At 43.3% G+C, this 24561-nt stretch overlaps 1 protein-coding gene across 2 annotated transcripts in view; it reads right to left on the minus strand.

Moving 5' to 3' along the window:
• Positions 1–13758: 13758 nt before the first annotated feature.
• CCKAR (cholecystokinin A receptor) overlaps positions 13759–24561 on the minus strand; it is a 28694-nt gene continuing 17891 nt past the window's right edge. For both annotated transcript variants that reach the window (XM_081875885.1, XM_081875886.1), the window contains exons 4-5: positions 19461–19588; positions 13759–14402 (exon numbers count right to left, since the gene is read on the minus strand). In XM_081875885.1, the coding sequence (XP_081732011.1) occupies positions 13876–14402; positions 19461–19588 (655 nt within the window). In that variant the 3' untranslated portion in view covers positions 13759–13875. The remainder of the gene's footprint in view (positions 14403–19460; positions 19589–24561) is intronic.

Here is a 24561-nt window from a genome sequence, read left to right on the forward strand (position 1 = left end):
TATATTAAAGAATGCAAATGGTTTATTGAATATTTACAGATAAATTATAAACAGATAAGAACATTGGCAGAGTTATTATAATAACCTGCAATTTTATAAGAGTATATATTTAAAGAAGATGAATAAATGAGCAAATTAATTTGAACATGCAGAAGATATTAAAAACAAATTTAAGGAACCGCAGAAAGAGGGAGAAGGAAATCAAGTTTTGGAATGTCAAAATGATTATAAAATTAGTGAAATGTTTAAAATTAGTAAAATGTATAAACTTGAAAAGTATAATAAATAAATGGAATGAATGAATGAATGAATGAATGAATGCATATAAGTCACAGTGGAGCACCCAGCCTGCCATTTTTCATACAGCAGCTGGTGTGAATAATTTGAAATATTAATAATGTATATGAAATTGTGTGTGTGTGTGTGTGTGTGTATTTTAATATAGTTTGTCATATAATCAAAATAGTACCATTTTTTCTTTTAAGTTGGTCCAGGACCAGTGCTGTTGTTGATGCTGTCAGAGCTTTTTTTCAGCCGGAACTTGCCGGAACCTCAGGTGGGCGCCATTGCCATTCTAACTGAACAAGAGATGTGTTCATGGTGAGTCCTGGCACCTCTTTTTCTACAAAAACAGCACTGGTTGTTGTTGTGATATATTTCTTTATACCCTGGATTATTATTTTTCCTGACAGGGAATCACTGTTGGAAGGTATGTTAGAATGAAGTAAATGGTTATATTCCTAACCAGTGACTTAAAAAAGAACAGGGATGGAGATGATAATTAGTGTGAATGATGGGATGATAGCTCCTCTGAGGAAAACATGCTCTATAAATGTAATAAATAATAATGTACGGGTTTGAGCCAATAATAATAATAATAATAATAATAATAATAATAATAATAATAATAATAATTTTTATTTATACCCCACCTTCCCCAGCCAAGACCGGGCTCAAGGCGGCTAACACCAAATATAAAAACAATTGATTGAAATACAGCTTTAAAACAGCTTAATGGGGGTGATCCAGGGTAAAGTTGGAAACATCCGGAAACTTTGATCTGTTTGCAAGGCATGGTAAAGCGCTTGGAGAAAAAGAGTAGAAATGGGTTTCACCATGTGACTTGAAAACAAGTGTTACCACAGAGAAGATGAAGAAAGGCATCGTCTTGGCCAACCTGCTACCTCCTTCAAAGTATTCGCCGCTATCAAAGATAAAAGGTGCACACAGGTGTGGAGAATCTCACAGCTACTGGAGGGGCTTTGAAAAAGTACCAAAATGCGTATGCTGTTGTGCCAGATGCCAAGGTCAACCAAAAGCAAACAGGGCAGATTTTTGGCTCGAAATCAGATGCTGGAAGGAAGCCAACAGAAGCCTTTGGCCAAAGAAGCTGTGGAAATGCAACATTTTATCCATGGTGTGTATTAATACCGTTTTTCCTTTATGGCAAGAGCTTAGACAAAACTAATGCAAGCATGCAGAGTATGGGTTCTGGTTATTATTATTATTATTATTATTATTATTATTATTATTATTATTGCAGTGGTACCTTGGGTTACATATGCTTGGGTTACATATACTTCAGGTTACAGACTCCGCTAACCCAGAAATATTACCTCAGGTTAAGAACTTTGCTTCAGGATAAGAAGCAGCGGGCAGCGGCAGGCCCCATTAGCTAAAGTGGTGCTTCAGGTTAAGAACAGTTTCAGGTTAAGAACAGACCTCCAGAACGAATTAAGTTCTTAACCCGAGGTACCACTGTATTATTAATTGAATTTATATACTGCCCTATACCCGAAGGTCTCAGGCGGTTCACAGAACAAAATCAAAATATAAATCTACAATATATACAGTGGAACCTTGGTTCTCGAACGCCTTGGTACTCAAGCATTTCAGCTCCCAAATGCCAAAAAAGTAAGTGTTCCAGTTTTCGAATTGTGCTTTTCAGAAGCTGAACATCCGATATGGTTGACTATTGTTTCCAGGGCACCTGCAACAATTGGAAGCCACGCCTTGGTTTTCGAACATTTTGGAAGTCGAATGGACTTCCAGAACGGATTGCGTTTGAGAACCAAGGTTCCACTGTATGATCAAAATAAAAACAAAAACCCAATAACTCCCCCCAAAAGAACCACATATTAAAAGGGCATAGGATGTCAATCAAATCAACCAAAGGTCTGGTTAAAGAGGAACGCTCAGGAGTCGCATAAGTAGTTAGCGTGCCAGAGTCTCGTTTGTTATTGGAATTAACCAGCCAAATCGCTCCACCAGCTAAGAACGGCCACCCACAGAATCGAGAAAGCGCTGTCAATCTGTCAATCCTTTCTGTGTCCCGGTGGGTGAGCTTCCCAGTGCTATTCCAAGAGCAGAGTTACCGTATTTTTCGCTCTATAGGACGCACTTCCCCCCCCCCCTCCAAAAATTAAGGGGAAATGTGTGTGCATCCTATGGAGTGAATGTAGGCTCCTTGGCTTCAGCGATAGCAACTCGAAGCCTCCGAAGCGCAGAGTCTTGCTCTCCTGGCTTCAGTGAAAGGAATCCGAAGCATGTGGAGCACAGTGGGAGCTCGCGCTGCGCTCCAAAGGCAACAGGTCGGGGAGCAGCAGGAAGGCTGCGCGCAGCCTTCCTGCTGCTCCCCGGGGCTGGCGGTGAGGGAAGCTCGGCTTTCCCTACTGCCAGCCCCACAAGCGAAAGGAACCTGAGGCTATCTGGAGAGCTCTCCAGATAGCTGCCTGAAGCCTCGGAGCACGGCGGGAGCTCCCTCCGTGCTCCAGAGGCTTCGGGATGCCTTCTGCTGAAGCCTGGAGAACCAGGGGGGTCGCTGCACACTGACCCCTCTCACTCTCCAGGCTTCAAAGATAGGAGCGCAACGGGGGGCTTCGGGTTCCTTTCGCTGAAGGGTAGGTGCCCCTTCAGCTAAGGCGCAGTGCCCCTTCAGCTAAGCGGGAGGAGAAATGGAAGGGGCTCCGTTTCTCCTGCCACTTTGCTGAAGGGGCGCTGCGCAGAGAGGGGGAGATTTTTTTTCTTGTTCTCCCCCTCTAAAACAAGGTGTGTCCTATGGTCGGGTGCGTCCTATAGAGCAAAATATATGGTAATTTGCCACTACCATTAGGCTAAAACTGTATTTGTTAGGAGAAATGGTGAGATTGCAACACAGTCCTGACAGCTGCATGCATGTGAAATGATTATCGATAGGATCTGGAGGGTGTTAGTACCAGGTGAAATGAAACTCTGTAGTAAATGTCAATAAAACTGCTAGGCACGTTGTTCAATTATCTTGTTGAACTTGCAGGGTATATCAGTGTTATAAAGTTATCACCTATATATATCAGTTCAGCTATTGCAACTTCCCCCAACTTTATCCTGGGAACTGCTAGCTCAGTGAATGTTCCAGGGCTTCTTTTAAAACTCTAGCTGCTCCCCCAAAACTGGTGGGGTGTCTTTGAGGAAAGTGACCCCCTGTTCAGGAACACATTCAATTACACAGTTAGGGACTTGTTTATTTCAGGTAAACCTTATTTATGGAACCCACAGCCTTTAAAATATAGCAAGGTGGTGTCTTTGAATTGTGCTTTCTGCCCCCAATGTGTTTTGGAAGCAGAAGGAAATTGTTCACAAACTAAATGAACTCTGGAGACAAAAGATCGAGAAAAAGAGCTCATCCCAGCAGGAATTTGCTTTACCGACAAGTCAGCCTCATTCAGTGGTTATCTTTGCTAGACCAGAAAAAACCTCCTCTTCTGCTCTGTTTTTCTGCTGGAAGCCCAGTGTGAAGCAGCAAACAATCAAATGTGAAACATAACAAGCGTCATCTCAGAGGCGTTTTTTGTCCTTTTTCCAAACCGCCAATAGCCTTTTGCGGGATTGCACAAACTAAGAATGGAATTAGCAAATCACTGTCTTGGGAATACAAACTCTTGCATGGATTCCATCCTCCTGCTAAGGCATGCCTGATGCTCACGCCATTTTTCATTCAGCTTTTAAAAGAACGATACTGAGCTGCAATTTTTTTTGGTTAGAATCAGCAAATGAGTTTCTTTTATTTGGGATGTAGGATTATCTGTCTCCTGGAGCAGGCAGTTTTCTTTTCTTTTTTATGAAAAATGTATTGGTTTTTTACCATTTCCTTTTAAATCCATACAAAAAATATAATCAAAGCATAAAGAATTCTTCAGATTCTCAGACTTCCTTCCTTCCCTCCATCAACAGCCCTTTTTCACTGGATATCATAACGTTCTCTATTTGTCCATAAAACTCTAATTATCGCCATAGTTCATTTCACATTGCGAGTGTTATTGTATTCCTGCCAATGTGCTTATCTGCTTACAGTCTTCTCCCCAGTAAGTTACAAATTTTCCCCAGTCCTTTTTGAAGATTTCCTCATCCTGGTTCCTGATTTCCCCAGTCAATTTGGCCATCTCAGCATAGTCGATCAATTTTATTGTCCACTCTTCTCTTGTAGGAATCTTGTCTTCCTTCCATCTCTGGCTGCCGTTGTCGCATACATGGAAAGTCTTTCCTGTTCCCTTGGTATCTCTGCACCTATAAAGATAAAGGTAAAGGGATCCCTGACCATTAGGTCCAGTTGTGGCTGACTCTGGGGTTGTGGCGCTCATCTCTCTTTATTGGCCAAGGGAGCCGGCGTACAGCTTCCGGGACATGTGGCTAGCATGACCAAGCAGCTTCTGGCGAACCAGAGCAGCGCACAGAAACACCACTTACCTTCCCGCTGGAGTGGTACCTATTTATCTACTTGCACTTTTGACATGCTATCGAACTGCTAGGTTGGCAGGAGCAGGGACTGAGCAACGGGAGCTCACCCCGCCACGAGGATTCAAACCGCCGACCTTCTGATCAGCAAGTCGTAGGCTCTGTGGTTTAACCCACAGCGCCACCTGTGTCCCTCTCTGCACCTATAATTCCTAATAAAAAGGCTTCTGGTTTTTTAACAAAAGTTATTTTAAACATTTTTTAAAAACTCATAAATCATTTCTCAGTAAGCTTTTTTCCTGGAGCAGGCAGTTGTCAGTGGTGCCGTCACAGGTATAATCATCAGGCCATCTCGGGGCTGGCCCAACCATGAGGCAAGGAGAGGTTTTTGCCTCAAGCGGCGGGATCCATGGAGAGCAAATCCCAATGTCAGTCTTTATCTTCCCCTTGTTCCTGATGTACATCTCCACTCAACCTTTCTTCCCTGATAGTCTGTGCAGTCTCTTGCTATCCTGCAGGGCAGCGCTGCAAGTAAAATCTCTTACACAAACAAGACCACCTCCTCTTTCATGCAATGTGTCGTTTCATGTTTTGCAGGGCCCGTGGACACGTTTGCAAACTGAGATAAGCTGCGGTAGGCACCATGCATGCACCACAACCACACATGCATGCTTATAAACACTTACTTTCTTCCTCTGCTAGCAATAAGGCTTGGGGGGGTGTGTGGAAATATTTGCTTCCCTCCAATTTAGGGAAGGGGTTGATTTTCTGGTAAACACAGCTGGGAAGGCAAGAGTTAACTTTCTCTCCCATGCTGCAGTCTCCAGGATAGGTTAATAATAAGAAGAGTAAAGGTAAAGGAATCCTGGAAGGTGAAGTCCAGTCAAAGACAACTATGGGGTGTGGCGCTCATCTCGCTTTCGGGCCAAGGGAGCCGGTGTTTGTCCACAGACAGCTTTCCGGGTCATGTGGCCAGCAGGACTGAACGGCTTCTAGCACAAGGGAACATCGTGATGGAAACCAGAGCCTGTGCCGGATTTACGTATAAGCTGAACAAGCTATAGCTTAGGGCCCCACTCTCTTGGAGGCCCCCCCAAAAATTAAAGGAAAAAACCTGGATGTACATTTCCAAAATATAAGATAAAAAATAAAAATAAAACCTGCTTACAGTTAGAGCTTAATAATTATTTCACTAGTAATATACTTCTTCTTAATTGTATTTTAGTTCAACAATTACTTTGATAAAATGCATATTTTGTTATGTGCAAATGGCTTTAGATACCTATTAGGTCCATAAATCACCATATAGCAAAACCCAACGCAAAAAAAAAGTAACAATTTGTTGTTGACAAAGGACAGCTGGACATATAAAGGGCCCCATTACCTTCAGAGCTTAGGGCCTCATCAAACCTAAATCCGGCAGTGACCAGAGCGCACAGAAACAATGTTTATCTTCACGCTGCTGGGGTACCTATTTATCTACTTGCGCTGGTGTGCTTTCGAACTGCCAGGTTGGCAGGTGCTGGGACAGAGCTTGGAAAAAGTCTCCTATTGGAGGCAATAGGTTTTTTATCTTCCAAGTCTCTGAGCATTTTGAGAATAGCCGCAACTACATACTCTGCACCTCACATTAAAGGGACAGATTATCCCCAAGACAGAGATGGATGCAGTGTATAAATTCAATAAATTTAATAAATCTATCTTCATCATTATCATCCTTGGCAGAAGCAAGTGAATTCAGTTTTCAGGATAATTACGTGGTGTTTGTCAGTTCAACCCTCTGCTGCTTCCCTTTCTCATCCTTCTGCAGTAACTTCCTCTTCTCCTTTTTTAATATTTAAAAAGCATGTTTGTTGCTGATACCGCTTAAGGTGAACATGAACTTCTCTTTTGTCTGTGAAATGGAAGCTTGTTTTGTTTTCCTTCCCTCCATTCTGCTGCTACAGACCCCAGGTGTACTAGCAGAACAATATTTTTCTTAGTATGTCTAGCATTGAATCTGGTGTTTTTCATATGTGCCCCTACTTCAACAAATATTATAGCAACTACACAGTATCACATCGACCACACGAGTGAACAGGCAAGTATACTGATTATTATGTTCCATAGGTAAAGGTAAAGGCACCCCTGACCATTAGGTCCAGTCGTGGCCGACTCTGGGGTTGCGGTGCTCATCTCACTTTACTGGCTGAGGGAGCCGGCGTACAGCTTCCGGGTCATGTGGCCAGCATCACTAAGCTGCTTCTGGTGAACCAGAGCAGTGCACGGAAACGTCGTTTACCTTCCCGCTGGAGCAGTACCTATTTATCTACTTGCACTTTGGTGTGCTTTCGAACTGCTAGGTTGGCAGGAGCAGGGACCGAGCAACGAGAGCTCACCCCATCGCGGGGATTCAAACCGCAGACCTTCTGATCGGCAAGTCCTAGGCTCTGTGGTTTAACCCACAGCGCCACCTGTGTCCCTATTATGTTCCATAGGTCTTCACAAATGACCATATATTTTGCTGCTAAAATTATGCAGGTCTCAAAATATCTATGAACGTTAACAGATTTTAGGAAAACAAAGTGCTTGAAAAAGACTCCCATCGTGATGCTGTCTGGTGTGTACACACATCTATGTTGTTGCTTGCCACCTTTGGTCAAGTAGGTTTTGCAGGTTTTTAAACAATACAGAAACCTGGAAAATCTGTTTACTTGAGGGCAAGTGTGATGAACAAACTGCTTCCATCAAAAAGCCTTGTTTTTAAGGTGATACCAATATTCATTTTTTTAAAAAAAATTCTATACCACCTTTCATCCAAAGATCACAGGGCAGTTTACAATATCAAACCACAAAAATACACAGCATGGTAACAAATGAAAGAATAACACACACACACCCAGTAGATTTTCAGTTGCTTCATCCACACACATAACTTATTCCCTCATGTTTGCCTGTGCCAAACCAGTCGATAGTTCACTAATATGTGATAAGAAAGTGTATGTAGCAATTCTCTCATCCATGCAAATTTAACTGGGTTTTATTTGTTACAGAATGTGAAGAAAACCTGGCAACAACTTTACATTGGAAGCTCTTCCAGGAAAGAAAGTATCTTTGACTTATATTATTATTATAAAGTGTTCTGTACGTACACTAATGATGCTGTATAAATCATCATTAGTTAAATTTCTGCTTATGTTAAAAACATAAATTTACCACCCCCTGCGCTATGAAATCACCTGCATTATTGCAGGGCAAAAGACAGAAATAAACCCTCCATTATGCTGAGCTGAATAGTCAAAATAACCCTTTTACAATGCGGTGCAAAGCTGGATATTTTAAAACGTTCTCCTCCTTTGAGTTCGTTGCTGTGTTTGCACATTAAGGAATGAAATGCTCTCTCAGCATCGAAGCAAATGTTAATAACTTCAACAGCAGTGTGTGTCAGGTAGCAACAAATCATGGCATGTGAATATGAAAGGTTTCCAAATTTTCCCTCCGTTGCTACGCTAAGCAGAAAGAACTATACACACGTACTTTGCGGAGGTGTACTCTAGGCATTTGAGAACCCTGTCATTTGGGGTGCCTAGGTACAAATGTATAATAATAATAATAATAATAATAATAATGATGATGATGATGATATATTATATGCTGCCCATCTGGCTGGGTTTCCCAAGCCACTTCTGGGCAGCTTCCAACAGAATATTAAAAACACGATAAAACATCAGACATTAAAAACTTCCCTAAACAGGGCTGCCTTCAGATGTCTTCTAAAAGTCAGGTAGTTATTTATTTCCTTGACATCTGATGGGAGGGCGTTCCACAGGGTGGACGCCACTACCAAGAAGGCCCTCTGCCTGGTTCCCTGTAACCTCACTTCTCGCAGTGCGGGAACTGCCAGAAGGCCCTCGGAGCTGGACCTCAGTGTCTGGGCTGAACGATGGGGGTGGAGATGCTCCTTCACATATACTGCACCGAGGCCATTTAGGGCTTTAAAGGTCAGCACCAACTTTGAATTGTGCTCGGAAACATACTGGGAGCTACTGTAGGTGTTTGAGGACCTGTGTTATATGGTCCTGGCGGCCACTCCCAGTCACCAGTCTGGCTGCCGCTTTCTGGATTAGTTGCAGTTTCTAGGTCACCTTCAAAGGTAGTCCCACATAGAGTGCATTGCAGTAGTCCAAGCGGGAGATAACCAGAGCATGCACCACTCTAGCAAGACAGTCTGTGGGCAGGTAGTGTCTCAGCCTGCGTACCAGATGGAGCTGGTTGACAACTGCCCTGGACACAGAATTGACCTGCGCCTCCTTGGACAGCTGTGAGTCCAGAATGATTCCCAGGCTGTGCACCTGGTCCTTCAGGGGCACAGTTACCCCATTCAGGACTAGAGAGTCTCCTTCACTTGCCCACTCTCTGTCCCCCAGAAACAGTACTTCTGTCTTGTCAGGATTCAGCCTCAATCCGTTAGCCGCCATCCATCCTAAAAACGCCTCCTAAACTGCATTTAGGCAACGCTTTGCAGACATATTAAAATATTATTAAGCATCTTACCAACACTTCTTTTTTTAAACAGATGCATTTGTAGTCATGATAGCGTGAAAGTCAGCGTGTTAAAATTACTATGTGGATGTTCAGAACGAGCTTTCACAAAAGAAAATACGTACACTGAGTATAAATCGTGTAATGCCCGTTTTTGTCTCTTGTTCTGGAGAGTGAAGAATTTGGCCTATAGCTAACCAGCCCATCCAAACAGTATAATCAAGACAGATTAAAATAAGCACTTAGGAAAACACAAAGAGAAGTTACATGATTCGGCTGTAAAATTACTTACACAGATATACAAACATCAATCATCTACGCAGTAAAATAGAAGAGGAAACATTTTTATAGCCTGTATGTATATTCAGGGCATTCCAAACCTCTCATAGAAATGGCTTATGACTTCTATTGCATTTTGCCTTTTCATGTAGTTGAAGTTCTGTGTACTCCAAACTATTTTTTAAAAAATAAATTCTAAATGTAGTCAACTTTGTACCAAAATGCTGAATTTTGGGGTTATATATATAAATTGAGGACACTGGCATATTGCATTTTTGCATGATCTTCCATTCTGAGTGCTGTACCTGGGATTTCTGCCGGGCTGCAGGCAAGGAATTCAACAGGGCACCAGAACCCTTCAGTTACTTTAAAGTTCTTATTCATCCAGTTTCCTACTACCTTCCACCCCACCGCTAAGATCTCAGCAGACATTGCCCATAAATTAGGGTTGCCATATTTTGAAGAACAAAAAAGAGGACACATTTGCTGACATCTCCTTTGAACTATGGATCGCTGTGACGACCCATGAAAAAGGGGACATGTCCTGGAAAAAGAGGACGTATGGCAATCATACCATAAAACAATTTCAAGTGTACCTTTGCATCTACATGTGTTATCCAGGAAGTTATGCTGCACAGAAATCACCCTGAAAGTAATGGACAAATCTATAGGAAATCAAGTACCACACAAATGAAATTGGTGGGATGTAAAGGCACACAGGATTGGCATGCCTGGATGGAATTATTCTATCCTGAATACTTCCTTTATGGAAGGGATTGGCAGAATTACCTTCCTGTTGTCCCAAGTTTGCATGATTGCCCTTCCTAACCTCGGTGTTAAGAACCCTGTTAGCCAATCTTAATTGGTCCTTGTACATGACACAAGGCTGGATAGCTTAGTTGCTAGAGCATGAGACTCTCTCCAATTATTTTTATTGATTTTCCAACTTATTACAAATTCAACCAATCAGGTTTCCTGCTCTTGTTGCAAACATGTGTTGATCATTTCCTCCTATAGCTGCATCATTTCTCATTTAGTGTTCAGTTGTCATCCGTCAATCTTTGTTACATCATTCTTGCAAACAGCGCCTCATTACAAACAGAGCCTCTGTTACATCTTATATGTATAAAATCCATTTCACATGTGTAGTCCTTCATAAGCATTGTTGTTTCAGACCTGGTGTGCTGGGAGAATTAATTACTGTCTTCCATTGTTCAGTTCTTTGCAGTGTCTATCTGGATGGAACAATGTCCACATTCTTCAACATCAACTTTGTTGGACTGGTCATGTTGTGCAGATGCTGATGATCGTCTTCCAAAGCAACTGCTCTATTCCGAACTTAAAAATGGAAAGTGTAATGCTGATGGTCATCAAAAGAGGTTTAAAAACTGTCTCAAGGCAAATCTAAAAAAATGTAGTATAAACACCGACAATTGGGAAACACTGGCCTGCAAGTGCTCCAAACTGAGAACAGCCTTTACCCAAAGGTGTCATGGCCTTTGAAGACACTCGAACTCAGGACAAAAGGGAGAAATGCGCTAAGAGGAAGGCATGCTTGGCAAACCCTCACCGTGATCAACTCCCGCCCAGAAACCCATGTCCCCACTGTGGAAGGACATGCGGATCCAGAATTGGCCTCCACAATCACTTATGGACTCACTGATAAGACCATGTTCATGGTAGACAATCTTACTCGGCTATGAGTTATCGCTGAAGAAGAAGGCACCACATAGAGCTCTGCTGTTCCAGCCACAGCTCATTTCAGGAGCAATGAACTGAATTTTGCTTTGGAACTTTAATTAGCAGGATGTTTAAGTACAAAGTAGGAAACAGCATGGAGCTGTCCTCTCTGCTGCTATTTTTTTTTTTTAATCAAGCAAGGATTGGAGTATCATCGATGGCTAATTCCAGTTCCCATACCTTGGATTTCTCTACTGATTTTTATGGGGAGCCCACAGTTGCATCCCAGGGACATTAAAAGAAAAAAGAAAAAAAAGATTATCAGTGTGACCAGGAAATGACCTATCTAAACAGTGAGTTAGTTCTTAGTACCATTTTTATATTTTACTTTATTTATTTATAACATTTGTATACCATTTAATATAACAAAAATCTCTAAGCAGTCTAAATAAGAACAGTGAAAACACAACGTTCAATCATTTTGCCCTAAAAACTAGATTAAAATTAGATAAAAACAAAACACAACTGTATCATCACAAGTAAAACTGAGCAATGCACAAAGCAAAAAACATGAAGAGTTGGAGTCCAGGAAAGGTAAGCATATACATGATGTAAAGAGGTGTTTGAAGGTTATTTCTCTCTCTGCCTCACAAATCACCTGAGGAATGGCATGGCTGCTATCGCCGAAAAGGCCTCCACCCACCTCTGGTGACAATCCTCTGGTTGTGGAAGGACCAACAGGGTATCCTTGGAAGATCTTAAAAATCAGGTTGTTTTTTTACCAGGGTTCTCCAATCACAATATTTTGGGAAAGCAATGTTGCAGGAACATAATGCCTTGTTCTTAGCTGTCCTCTGCTCCTTGCCAGATCTGCTAGTGGTAATTGCTTGGAAAAAATGCTGGACATTTAAGTCCTTCTCCCTCTGTGCCAATGAGCTTTGCACTTAGCTTATGTGATTTGCAACCTTTGGTGCTAATTGGGCAGAAATCTGAAGCCGCCCCCCCCCCAATTCATCATAACTCTCTCTCTCCTGGGGTAGGGAACTTCTGGCCCATCTATTTGGCCCACCAGGCCATTACTCACCCCAATCCATGCACCTGCCTCACATCTGATGCCACACCTGACATCAGGTGTGAGGCAAGTAGAGACTTGGCTGGATCAAAGTGCTCATTGTTGGATTAGCCTAGCTACAACACTCTGAAATGATGCAGGTCAGAGTAACTTCACAGTGTATGCCATTTTCATATTGAAACAATTCCCCACAAAACCTTAACTCTCCTTTGGTCTTCTCCCCAATTCAGATTGAAGGGGCCTAGTACAAAAAAACCTGGACCTAGTAATTTGACAGGGTTGATTCACTCAGGAGTTGCTACTTTGCCTGCAAATTTAATCCAGTATATCTGAAGGAGCATCCCCACCCACATCATTCTGCCCGGATGCTGAGGTCCAGCGCCAACGGCCTTCTGGCGGTTCCCTCACTGCGAGAAGCCAAGTTACAGGGAACCAGGCAGAGGGCCTTCTCGGTAGTGGCACCTGCCCTGTGGAATGCCCTCCCACCAGATGTCAAAAAGAAGAACAACTACCAGATTTTTAGAAGACATCTGAAGGCAGCCATCTTTAGGGAAGCTTTTAATGTTTAACAGACTACTGTATTTTAATGCTTTGTTGGAAGCTGCCCAGAGTGGCTGGGGAAACCCAGCCAGATGGGCGGAGTATAAATAATAAATTCTATTCTATTCTATTCTATCCATTTCTATCAAAAGAAAAAATGGCTAGCAACCCCCCCCCCACTTCCCTATAATCTAAACGGGGAATGACCATAGCTTTATTTTTCTAAATTGGGATTCAATCCAAATCAAGTTGTTTTCTGAAGTAATGGATTGGCGTCTGAACCAAATCTTGAGGTCAGGGCAACCCTCTAATAGCTGCAGTTCAAAACATTGACAGATCAAATGATTGCTGATTGTTTTATGGTTATTCCCACTAATTAGGAACATAATAAGCACTCTGCTAGATCAGATCAAGGCTTCATTTAGTTGGTTTGGGATTCTTCCAGATCTGATGCGTACCTCTAGCTATTGTGTGAAATTGTCACAGATAAAATAACGGTGATTCTTTGTGGAAGTGACTAAAAATGTGATGTCAAAGCCTATTGGCAAAGTCTGTTGCTTTTGGGGATGGGTGACATTTGCCACCCTTTATTTTTTTCCTTTTGTGGGTGGACGTTTCGCCGCACAGCACCCGTTTTCCATCTCTGAAATGGAATCTCTTCTTGTTCTTGGTGGGGGCAAATAGGTGGTTTAGTGTTTGGCCTCAAACCCAACTTCTGTCTTGTCTTCTGTTTCTTGGTAATTTTATCAATCATTTCTGACAAGGCAGGTCCCCACTGACAGCCATTCTTTTTGGCCTGAGAGTTGTTTTATGGCAGTGCCCATGACAGTTTCTCAGCCTCTCCAATGTGCCCCATGGGCTATCATCACTGACCTTTTCTACCTGAGGTAACTTCTATCTATTTTTGAGACCCAAAGCCAAAAAGTGTTGCCGACTGATGGGAGACCTTTCGTAAATTATTTTTCTCCTACACTTTACTGAAGCATGTTCGTACAAAGGCATGGCAGATGGTTTAAACACAAGTCAAGACCACAGAAGGAGATAAAATAACCGATTTCCCGCCTTGGGCATGTTCAGGGAGGAGCAGATGCATTCATGTGGGTGTAAGAATACCTGGAAAGCGTTGCTCCTGTGGTTCTGCCTTCCTCCTCCTCTGCCATCTCTGCTCTGGCCACTGGAAGCTTTTGCTTGGCACAGCAGGTAAACGTCGCCAGAAAACCCATGCGGAAGCGTTTGTTCATGAAGCAGTAGATAATGGGATTCACACAAGCGGAGGTGTAAGAGAGCAAGTGTATGAAAGAGATGGGGGCTCCTGTGAGAAGCAGTTGCGCCGACATCTTGTCGAACGCACGCCAAGCGTTGACGCTGAACACCGGCGTCCAGCAAACGAAAAACAAGATCACTATCACTATCAGCATTCGGATGACCAGCTTCTTGGCCATCAAGTTAGCGGTGGAGCAATTGCTTCGAGGCCGGTCAATTTTGGAGAGGCTCCTATTGGACGGAAACTGTTGAAGGGGCATCTTTTTCTTCTTCTTGCTTTTCTGCAGATAGCACCCATCGCTATCTTCGAATTTGCTGCTGGTGCTGGTTTTCCTTTCTGTACGGGAAGAGCAAATGCGATCACGTTATCAAGAGCACACAACGTGCGAGGGCACAAAACCCGCCGCACGGCTGGCAAAAGATACACATCAAAATGTGCAAATAAATATCTTTTGAAGGCCAGTGTGAGAGATCAGGTGTGTGTGAGTGTAGGGGGGATGTTTTTCAACTTCTGAAAGCCAAGGCACACACTTTGGGCCACTGAAATTAGAGGCATGCTTCAGTCTTTGCATCCAGAAAGGGTTGTGTAAGAGTGAAAATTGCCCACCTTCATATGACAGGCCCCCGCCTTCTGGTGTACTGTCTGAGCCATATCTGGACTGAGGTAATTTCCTCTGCGACTTGATATGGACCAGCGCTATATGGATGGTGCTATATTTATTTATACCCCACTTTTCCCCCTGACGGGGACTCAGGGTGATTCAGAAACAGTGTGGCAGTTGGAACATGTGAGGACGGGGTGTGTGTGGTGCACGGGAACTTAATATACAGGGGACAACCATTTTGCACACGTCCAGTTGACATGTGACCATTGAAATGTTTGGACTCAGAAGAGGATATACCAAGAGCTCTGGCCAAAAGTTTCAATACAAGGAATAATTCCTACTCGAGAGTTGAAAAGAAAAACGTGTATATTCTGCTAAGAATAACAGTTTTAAACTAATAGTAAATTTAAACACAGCGTATAAGTGCGACAGTTTTAAAATAATAGTAAATTTAAACACAACGTTTAAGTGCAGAAATAATGTAGTTTCAAATATGCAGTAATATAGTATAAAGGTACATAAAATACCAGTACACAACAGTTGTTTTATACAAGTCTCAATAGCAGTCAAAAAGAGTCCATGTTATATAAAGTCAGAATAAAGAATCAAATAGGGCCAAAAAGAAGTATCTGGAGTATGAATTAGATGTACGGCTCAGTAGTGGTGACCAGGACAGGGCCCTGTTTCGGAGTAATTGCCTTCTTCAGCTCGGTTTTTTAAGGAATATAAATCTGTTGGAAGTCTGTATCATTCAATTCTTTTGTGTTTCTTTTTCCAACATGCGTCTTAGATAAATGAATCCAAATTTTCTTGCGTTTCTCTGTGCGCTCTGTGTGTATTGAAACTTTTGGCCAGAGCTCTTGGTATATCCTTTTCAGTGTACTTTCAACATGGACTCAGAAGAGGGCAGAATAGGGGATGGAATGGGAGTGGAATAGGGGGCAGAATGATGGCAGGGTGGGGCAGGGTGTATCAGGCTTATGCACACTTTGTTGGCGCCAGGAACAGAGCCCCCACATATAATGGTCACCACCTGTATACCTTTTCTCCTTCCTGGTAATTATTACCTATTGATCATATCTTAAACAACCTGAAGGAGCGTCTCCACCCCCATCGTTCAGCCTGGACACTGAGGTCCAGCTCCGAGTGCCTTCTGGCAGTTCCCTCACTGCAAGAAGTGAGGTTACAGGGAACCAGGCAGAGGGCCTTCTTGGTAGTGGTGCCCGCCCCATGGAACGCCCTCCCATCAGATGTCAAGGAAATAAACAACTATCCAACTTTTAGAAGACATCTGTATTCTAAAGTCAACCTTGTATCAGAAAATTTTTAATGTCCAATGTTTTACAATTTTTAATGGGCTGTAAGCCGCCCAGGAGGGATGTGGGTGGCGCTGTGGGTAAAACCTCAGTGCCTAGGACTTGCCGATCGTATGGTCGGCGGTTCGAATCCCCGTGGCGGGGTGAGCTCCCGTCGTTCGGTCCCAGCTCTTGCCCACCTAGCAGTTCGAAAGCACCCCTAAGTGCAAGTAGATAAATAGGGACCGCTTTATAGCGGGAAGGTAAACGGTGTTTCCGTGTGCTGCGCTGGTGCTGGCTCGCCAGAGCAGCTTCGTCACGCTGGCCACGTGACCCGGAAGTGTCTCCGGACAGCGCTGGCCCCCGGCCTCTTAAGTGAGATGGGCGCACAACCCTAGAGTTGGACACGACTGGCCCGTACAGGCAGGGGTACCTTTACCTTTACCTTTAAGCTGCCCAGAGTGGCTGGGGAAACCCAGCCAGATGGGTGGGGTATAAAATTATTATTATTATTATTATTATTATTATTATTATTATTATTATTATTACTACTACTACTATTACTACTACTTTAGTTGCTTCAATAGCTGCTTAATGTTTAGTTGGTTAGTTGTTAGGGTAGAACTATTCGAACCCAAATAATCAATCAATCAATCAATCAATCAATCAATCAATAATTCAGACAAAATGAGCTGAAAAGTCTTCAAAGTACATACAATATTGTTACAGGTCGCCTCAATCTCTGCCCGAGCGGTGCATGAGTTTCCAGGGGTCTTGTGTTTCCTTCAGAAAATTAAGGCACAAAGGAGGCTAATGGTGCCTCCATGAAATATGATTTATTTGCACATATTTACAACCTAAATCTTTCTGTGGAGGGCATGCGTAACACCTCAAGACTGTCTCTTGTTGTTTCTCTTCAGCAAGCTTGGGTCTGGAGCAACAGCTCCCTGGTCTCTGGGTACAGCCTCTTCACCTTCTCCTTCTCCCCCTAAATCCTTGCCAAACACAACTCCCCTTTCCTGCTAACATTGCCCACTGTAACCCTGTCAACTTCACCCTCTCTGTTCTGCAGAGTCTTCTGTCTTGCCATGGCTCCCACTGTTGGACTAACGACTGGCCATTTCAAGCCTTTGTCCGCTAATGGTTTCTCCCTAGCAAGCCCATGTCAAGCTGACACAGCTTGTTATCCTAAACTCAATCCAGCAATGTTTGGCCCAATTTTAGCCTATAACCTTTATTAATTCTAACTTTTGCTAATTTCAGGAATTATGGGTACCCGGACACATATTTATTTTGATCTCAGTGTATTGCCTGGTAGGCTCGTGCTATTTTGGTGCAATTAATGGCATAATAGCAGTTGATCATTCGCTGAAAGTGCCTTTTTTTGTACAAAATGTTCTGTTAACAGAGGCCTCCATTTCCATCAGGATTAATTGCATAATAACACCATCTAGCCTCAGAAAAAACACGCTCAATGATTATAGTACACTACTAGGCCCATTGACCAGCTGGCACCGTTGGACCCGATGTCAGTGCAATTTTGAGCTACCTAGACTCATTTAGCTTACTAGTAAATATTTCTTTCTTCAAAAGGCCTGTTTTGTAATAGACTACGTTAAAAACAAGGCACTTTCCCCTCTGCTCAATTGAAAATCTTTTTTTCCAGAGCCTCTGGGATTCTGGTGAGATTAGTTAGTCAGGAGACAATTTCACCTGAAGCTGGAGAGATATGGTTCTTGTGAAGCTTTGATATCACAAGTTATCAAATAGCTCTGTACCCCCCAACCAACCCCCCCCCCCCAGATTTGTGGTTGTAGCCAGGGGGTGCTCTTTCTATTTAATCCTTGCTACTGATAGTTAATGTCTGATTAGAGTGGAACTGAGTCCCAACACGGCACTTTTTATTTTTATTTTTTAGTAGAAGCAGTGGCAAAAAATCATTTTAGTTTTCGAAACTGGAAATGTCAACCTCTTGGAGATACACAGAGTCAACGAAGTGATCTCAATCTCTTTGGGTGGGACCAGATGCTATGAATGAACAACAACAACAACAACAACAACAACAACAACAACAACAACATCATCATCATCATCATCATCATCATCAATACAGGTGTCAGTCCTGTATTTCCATGGTTGTAGCCAGGATTGATGTTAGGGGGCAGGCTTTATGTCAGTGCAGGGCAGAACCTCAGCTAGTTACATATTTTTGCTTATTTTTATTGATTTTTATTGATGGGGGGCAACTGTCCCTCTCTGCCCCCCCCCCCAGCTACGCCCGTGTGTGTATTTCTCTTATTTATTACATTAATGTGTGGGTGCTATTGATTCTAAAGGTGGGGAAATCAGTAGACAGGCAGAATTTCTTAACCCTCCCCCATCTGCTGACACACCCCCCCCCCCGTATGAGCTCTGCGGACCTTTCTAAGTGACTTCCCCCATCGCCTGATCCAGCTAGAACAGGCATAGGCAAACTTGGCCCTCCAGATGTTTGGGGACTACAACTCCCATCATCCCCGACTACTGTTCCTATTAGCTAGGGATTATGGAAGTTGTAGTCCCAAAACATCTGGAGGGCCAAGTTTGCCTATGCCTGAACTAGAGGGATCCTAAAACTGGAAGGAGCCTTGGCTGAGGGGGAAATACGCTGAAGAGGACAGGAGGGCATGGGAGAGTTTAGGCACCTCCCCAGAAATAGATCATTTACTGTAAGTACCCCCCCGGATGCATCCTCATTATTCCTGAGGTAAACTAGGATAACTCTGGTCTCTGTTATTAGGATGTTTTGAAACATAATACCTTACAACAATTACTTATAATTGTTGCCTCTGGTTTTCCAGATGGGAATACTATTTGTGTATGGATTGTAGATTTATTGTAAAGAGGCAGGAGAATGTTGTTGCCGGGAGATCCCTGCCTGAAGTCTGGAAAGCTGCTGTCAATCAATGTCAACGATATCAGGCTTTCGGAATGCAGAGTTAAACTAAATTATCAAATCATCAATTCTAGCACACAAGGGGAGGGGGCAACAAAATAATATAATTTGGCATCTGAACAATTGGCATTATTAATTGTATTATAATTTGGAATTGTGACAATTGGGTTATTGTAATTGAAAACTAATAAAAATTATTACACAAACAATACTAGGCTAGATGGAGCAATGGGCTAACTTGGTACAAGGCAGTTTTCTATGTAACTTTTTTATGGTTAGTTCTATATTGCTTGTCTTGGAATACTGTTGTATCTATTCTTGTTAAAAGTGAATGAAAATACCAGAGGGGAGGGAACGCAATTGCACACATACACAAATACACACATTCACACACACAGAGACGGAATAATTAATGCTTTAAAAAAAAATCCTGGCTATGACTCAGAGACATTTGCAAGACTGCTCTGTTGCAGATTATTTTTACCAGGAAAAAAATGTCTGCTCATCACATTTTCACATCTGAGTGAAAGAAGGAGAATGGGACTGGTCATGAAGATTACCTCGTGAATACTTCCTCTGACTGACATCAAATTTGATCCCTTGGTAGAGCTCCAAGGAGATTAAGCCATATGCAATGATCATTATGATCCCTGGGATAAGGAAAAGGATGAGGAGCTGGAAGATGTACCTGCAGAAACAGGAAGAGAGGCTTAGACCAGCAGAGAAAAAGTTAAAATATTCTTACCATCTTCTTTCTCATCTCTGGAATGGGCTAAAGCTGATTCTGGGTGCACTGCCTCCTCTCGTTTTAAAACCGAGTGTAATTATTATAGTTCACAGTTGAAAAGGATGTAATGTTAGTAGTATGACTTGTCAGAGTTCACAAAAGATATCCCACAGTATTTGTTCTGAAACATGGAAAGGTTTACGGGGGGTTTCCACCCCTTTTAGTTGCTCAGCTCACTTTGCAGATCAGTAATTCCTAATAATATTGTTAAGTTGTGGGTGAACATATCAGGCGACACAGTGATTCTTCAAACAGCTCTTGTTTATTCACAGGCCAGAACAGAACTGAACTGAAGGGTTCAGCCAGCCTGCTTATATAGAGCTCCAGTACAACGTAACTGTAACAACTTTCTGTAACTAGCCAATCAATGAATGTCACTTTCGATCCCTTATTTGCATATGTGGACCTAAACTATCTACAGCATCCCCCTGCTGGCCCAGGGTGAGAACTTCAATACATAACAAATATAATAATAATTTTTTACTTATACCCCGCCCAACTGGCTGGGTTTCCCCAGCCACTCTGGGCGGCTCCCAACAGAATATTAAAAATACAATAAGACATCAAACATTAAAAACTTCCCCAAACTCAGTGACGCGGGAGACAAGTGATAGTTTTGTAAAAAAAAGTAGAATGGTCCTACATTCGCTCCCTCTACCCTGCAGACAGTTTGCATCTTGGATGTGCCACTGAAAATGTAATATGTCAGATGCCCTGAGTACTACTTTGTGTTTGAAAATAAAAAGGTAAAGGGACCCCTGACCATTAGGTCCAGTGGTGACTGACTCTGGGGTTGCGGCGCTCATCTCATTTTATTGGCCGAGGGAGCCAGCGTACAGCTTCCGGGTCATGTGGCCAGCATGACTAAGCCGCTTCTGGCGAACCAGAGCAGCGCACGGAAACACCGTTTACCTTCCCACTGGAGTGGTACCTATTTATCTACTTGCACTTTGATGTGCTTTCGAACTGCTAGGTTGGCAGGAGCAGGGACCGAGCAATGGGAGCTCACCCCGTAGCAGGGATTTGAACCGCTGACCTTCTGATCTAATCAGCAAGTCCTAGGCTTTGTGGTTTAACCCACAGCACCACTCGCGTCCCTTATGTTCGAAAATAGGTGTAGGCATAATCGCCGTTCATGCTTGGCAATTTGGGTAGAAACGGCTGCGGTGCCTGGCTTCAGACAAGGTGTGACAACATTTAAGGAAGCAAAGCCTACTCAAATGAGTCCTGGATCCCACTCCAAGGTTCCATGATCCTAGGAAGTCCAGGTACATAGGGGTTGACATACGTAGGCTTCGCTACATGAGACATCTCTGCAACTTCGTGGATGTTTGGGGTAAGGGATAAAGGGTGTAGAAGTACAGTCCACAGCCCCTTTCTGCTTATATTCCCCCTTTTAAGTGAGTTGAAAAAATACGTGCTCCACTCCTTGAATGCTCAAGCCACAATGTTATTCCTTGAAGGAGAACTACCTGAAAATGATTTACAGATTGTATCTAACTCCAAGTAGACTTGCTAAGATATATAATACTGAATCAGATAAGTGTTAGAGATGCAGTGAGACTGAGGGGACGTTCTTTCATATGTGGTGGACCTGTAACAGGGTATTGGGAAATAATCCATAATGAATTGGGGGGGGGGAGTTTAAAAGTACTTTTAAACCCAGTCTTTTTTGTTGGGGGTAATTCAGATGAAATTCCCAGGTGTCAAAAAAGGTTATTTATGTATGCTACTCCTGCGGCCTGTGTTTTGTTTTTTGTTTTAAAAAAAATAATTTTTATTAATTTTACAACATAAACAAAGGACAAACAAACATAACACGACTTCCCCATACCTCCCCTTCACTGCATCCTTGTTTTAAAATTTTTTAGCAATCCTTCATCCGTTTTTATATTTAATTCTCTTTAAAATTTTCTTAAGCTTAAATTTTTACAGCTGTAATTCTTTATATCAAATCCCTTGACATCTTAACATTCCGAAATTTTACAACAATTTTTAAGGTAAATTTTAAATTTTTTCCAGTCCTCTTCCACTGTCTCTCTCCTCTGGTCACGGATTCTGCCGGTCATCTCTGCCAGTCCCATAAATTCAGTCACCTTGGTCTGCCATTCTTCCAGAGTAGGTAGTTCTTTAGTCTTCCAGTACTTTGCCAAAAGAATTCTTGCTGCTGTTGTTGCGTACATAAAAAATGTTCTATCTTTCTTTGGAATCATTTGGCCTACCATGCCCAAGAGAAAAGCCTCCGGTTTCTTTGCAAATGTCCACTTAAGAATTTTCTTAATTTCATTATAGATCATTTCCCAGTAGGCCTTAATCTTCGGGCAGGTCCACCAAAGATGATAAAAAGTTCCTTCGCATTCATTACACTTCCAACAGTTGTTATTGGGCAAATGATATATCGCGGCCTGTGTTTTGTTAGCCCGAAAATGGAAAACGAACGAGATCCCAACCAAAGAAGAACGGCAACTCAAGTCGACAGAATATGCACAACTCGCAGGCTTAACATATAGAGTAAGAGAACAAGAAGAACATGTGTTTAAAGAAGACTGGAAAATGTTTATTGAATATATGGAGGAAAATTGTGTTTATATGAAAACGTGGGCAGCATGAAGATAAATTCAACAGTGTGAATAAGTTTTGATGGATGTAATGATGGAATACTGAATGGTTTAGTTTATATGCAGGGATTTATGTTTTGCAAAATGAACCATGGACAGAGAAGAAGGGAAGTCATTGATATTTTAAGGTTGTTTGAATTAATGTAAAACAGAAAATCTAATAAAAAAATGTAAAACAGATACTCTAATCAAAAATTCATGGCGGGGGGGGGGGGGGAGAGAATGCTCTCAAGCCACAATGAATTGGTTTGCCTTTGAGTTGTCACTATTCTCTGTCTTTCCTGAAACAAATGAGCACAGCTGCCTCTGTGGAATTTATTATCACTCTGATTGTCTGAATTCTGCAAATCCCGAAGTGAACAGAGAAGGGCTGTAGCAGCAATTACACATGACTGGCTTGTTTTTCAGCACTGCGTCTCATAACCAGGACATGGTTTGGAGAGGCTGTGTGATGAAACTCCTGCCCCCTCCTGGCCTTTGAAACGTGCTCTGAATTTTGCATCGCTCCATGGGAACTTGAGGCGGCGCCCCTGTTAATAGGTGCAAAACAACTATGGGCATGAGATCCACACCCCCAATTAACTCCTTTAAGAGGTGATGTGCAAAACACCTTTAAGAGGTGATAGGTGCAAAACAACTATGGGCATGAGATCCACACCCCCAATTAACTCCTTTAAGAGGCTCCCTTTAAGAGGGAGCCGCGGACATGCCTTGGACCTGGTGTTTACCTCTACGGATGTTGGTGATCTGACACTATGCAAAAGCGAAACGAAAGAAGTGCCATGGTCAGATCACTTCCTGGTGCAACTGGACTTCTCCGCGACCCATCCCCTCTGCAGGGAGGTGGGACCGATTCGGATGGTCCGCCCCCGCCACTTAATGGATCCAAATGGTTTCCAGAGAGTGGTTGGGGATGCTTTATCCCATGTTGATGGCCTTTCAGCCGATTCCCTGGTGGCCCGCTGGAATGTGGAGTTAACCAGGGCTATTGACTGTTTGGCTCCGAAGCGCCCTCTCCGATTGCATGAAGCCCGGAGAGCCCCGTGGTTTTCCACGGATCTGAGGGCAATGAAACAATCGTTGAGACGGCTAGAGCGCCGGTGGCGGATAACTCATTCTGAATCTGACCGGACACGGGTTAGAGCTCAACGTCGAGCCTACCAAGTGGCGATAGCGACGGCGAAGAAGACTTTCTTCACCGCCTCTATTGCATCTGCAGAAAACAGCAGCAGGAGACTCTTTCAGGTGGTTCGCAATTTAGCGGAACCACCTGTAACATCGGGGCCCAGTACGGGCCACATGTTCTCCTGCAATGATTTTGCAAATTTTTTTGCAGATAAAATCGCTCAGATTCGGGAAGAAGTAGACTCCACCGTGGGAGCAGGGCCGGGGCGGGAGAGTGCTAGAGTCCTGTCTGGTCAAGTTGTGTGGGATCAATTTCAATCTGTTACCTCCGAGGATGTGGACAGGCTGCTTGGACGAGTGAAGCCAACCACCTGTCTCCTGGATCCTTGCCCATCCTGGCTTATAAAAGCTAGCCGGGAAGGACTGGGCGATGGGCTTCGTGGGGTGGTGAATGCTTCCCTCCGTGAGGGAGCCTTCCCAGACCCGCTGAAAGAGGCGGTTATTAAACCGCTTCTTAAAAAACCATCTTTAGATGCGGCCACGATGGCCAATTATCGCCCAGTCTCAAACCTCCCATTCTTGGGCAAGGTGATTGAGCGAGTGGTTGCTGAACAACTCCAGGCACGCCTGGAAGAAGCGGACCATTTGGATCCCTTCCAGTCGGGATTCAGGCCTCATCATGGGACTGAAACTGCCTTGGTCGCACTGGTTGATGATCTCCGGCGGGCTAGGGACAAAGGTGAGAGCTGTTTCCTAGTTCTGCTGGATCTCTCAGCGGCGTTTGATACCATCGACCATGACATCCTTCTGGACCGTCTTGAGGGGCTGGGAGCTGGGGGCACTGTCATACAGTGGTTCCGCTCCTTCCTCCTGGGCCGTGTTCAGAAAGTGGTGGCGGGGGATGAGTGTTCAGACCCCTGGCCGCTCACTTGTGGGGTGCCTCAGGGTTCTGTCCTCTCCCCCATGCTTTTCAACATCTACATGCAGCCGCTGGGAGCGATCATCAGGAGGTTTGGGCTGGGTGTTCATCAGTATGCAGATGATACCCAGCTCTACCTCTCTTTTAAATCAGAACCAGTGAAGGCAGTAAAGGTCCTGTGTGAGTGTCTGGAGGCGGTTGGAGGATGGATG

Source organism: Podarcis erhardii (genome assembly GCF_964252035.2).
Source record: "Podarcis erhardii genome assembly, chromosome: 9".
NCBI lineage: Eukaryota > Metazoa > Chordata > Lepidosauria > Squamata > Lacertidae > Podarcis > Podarcis erhardii.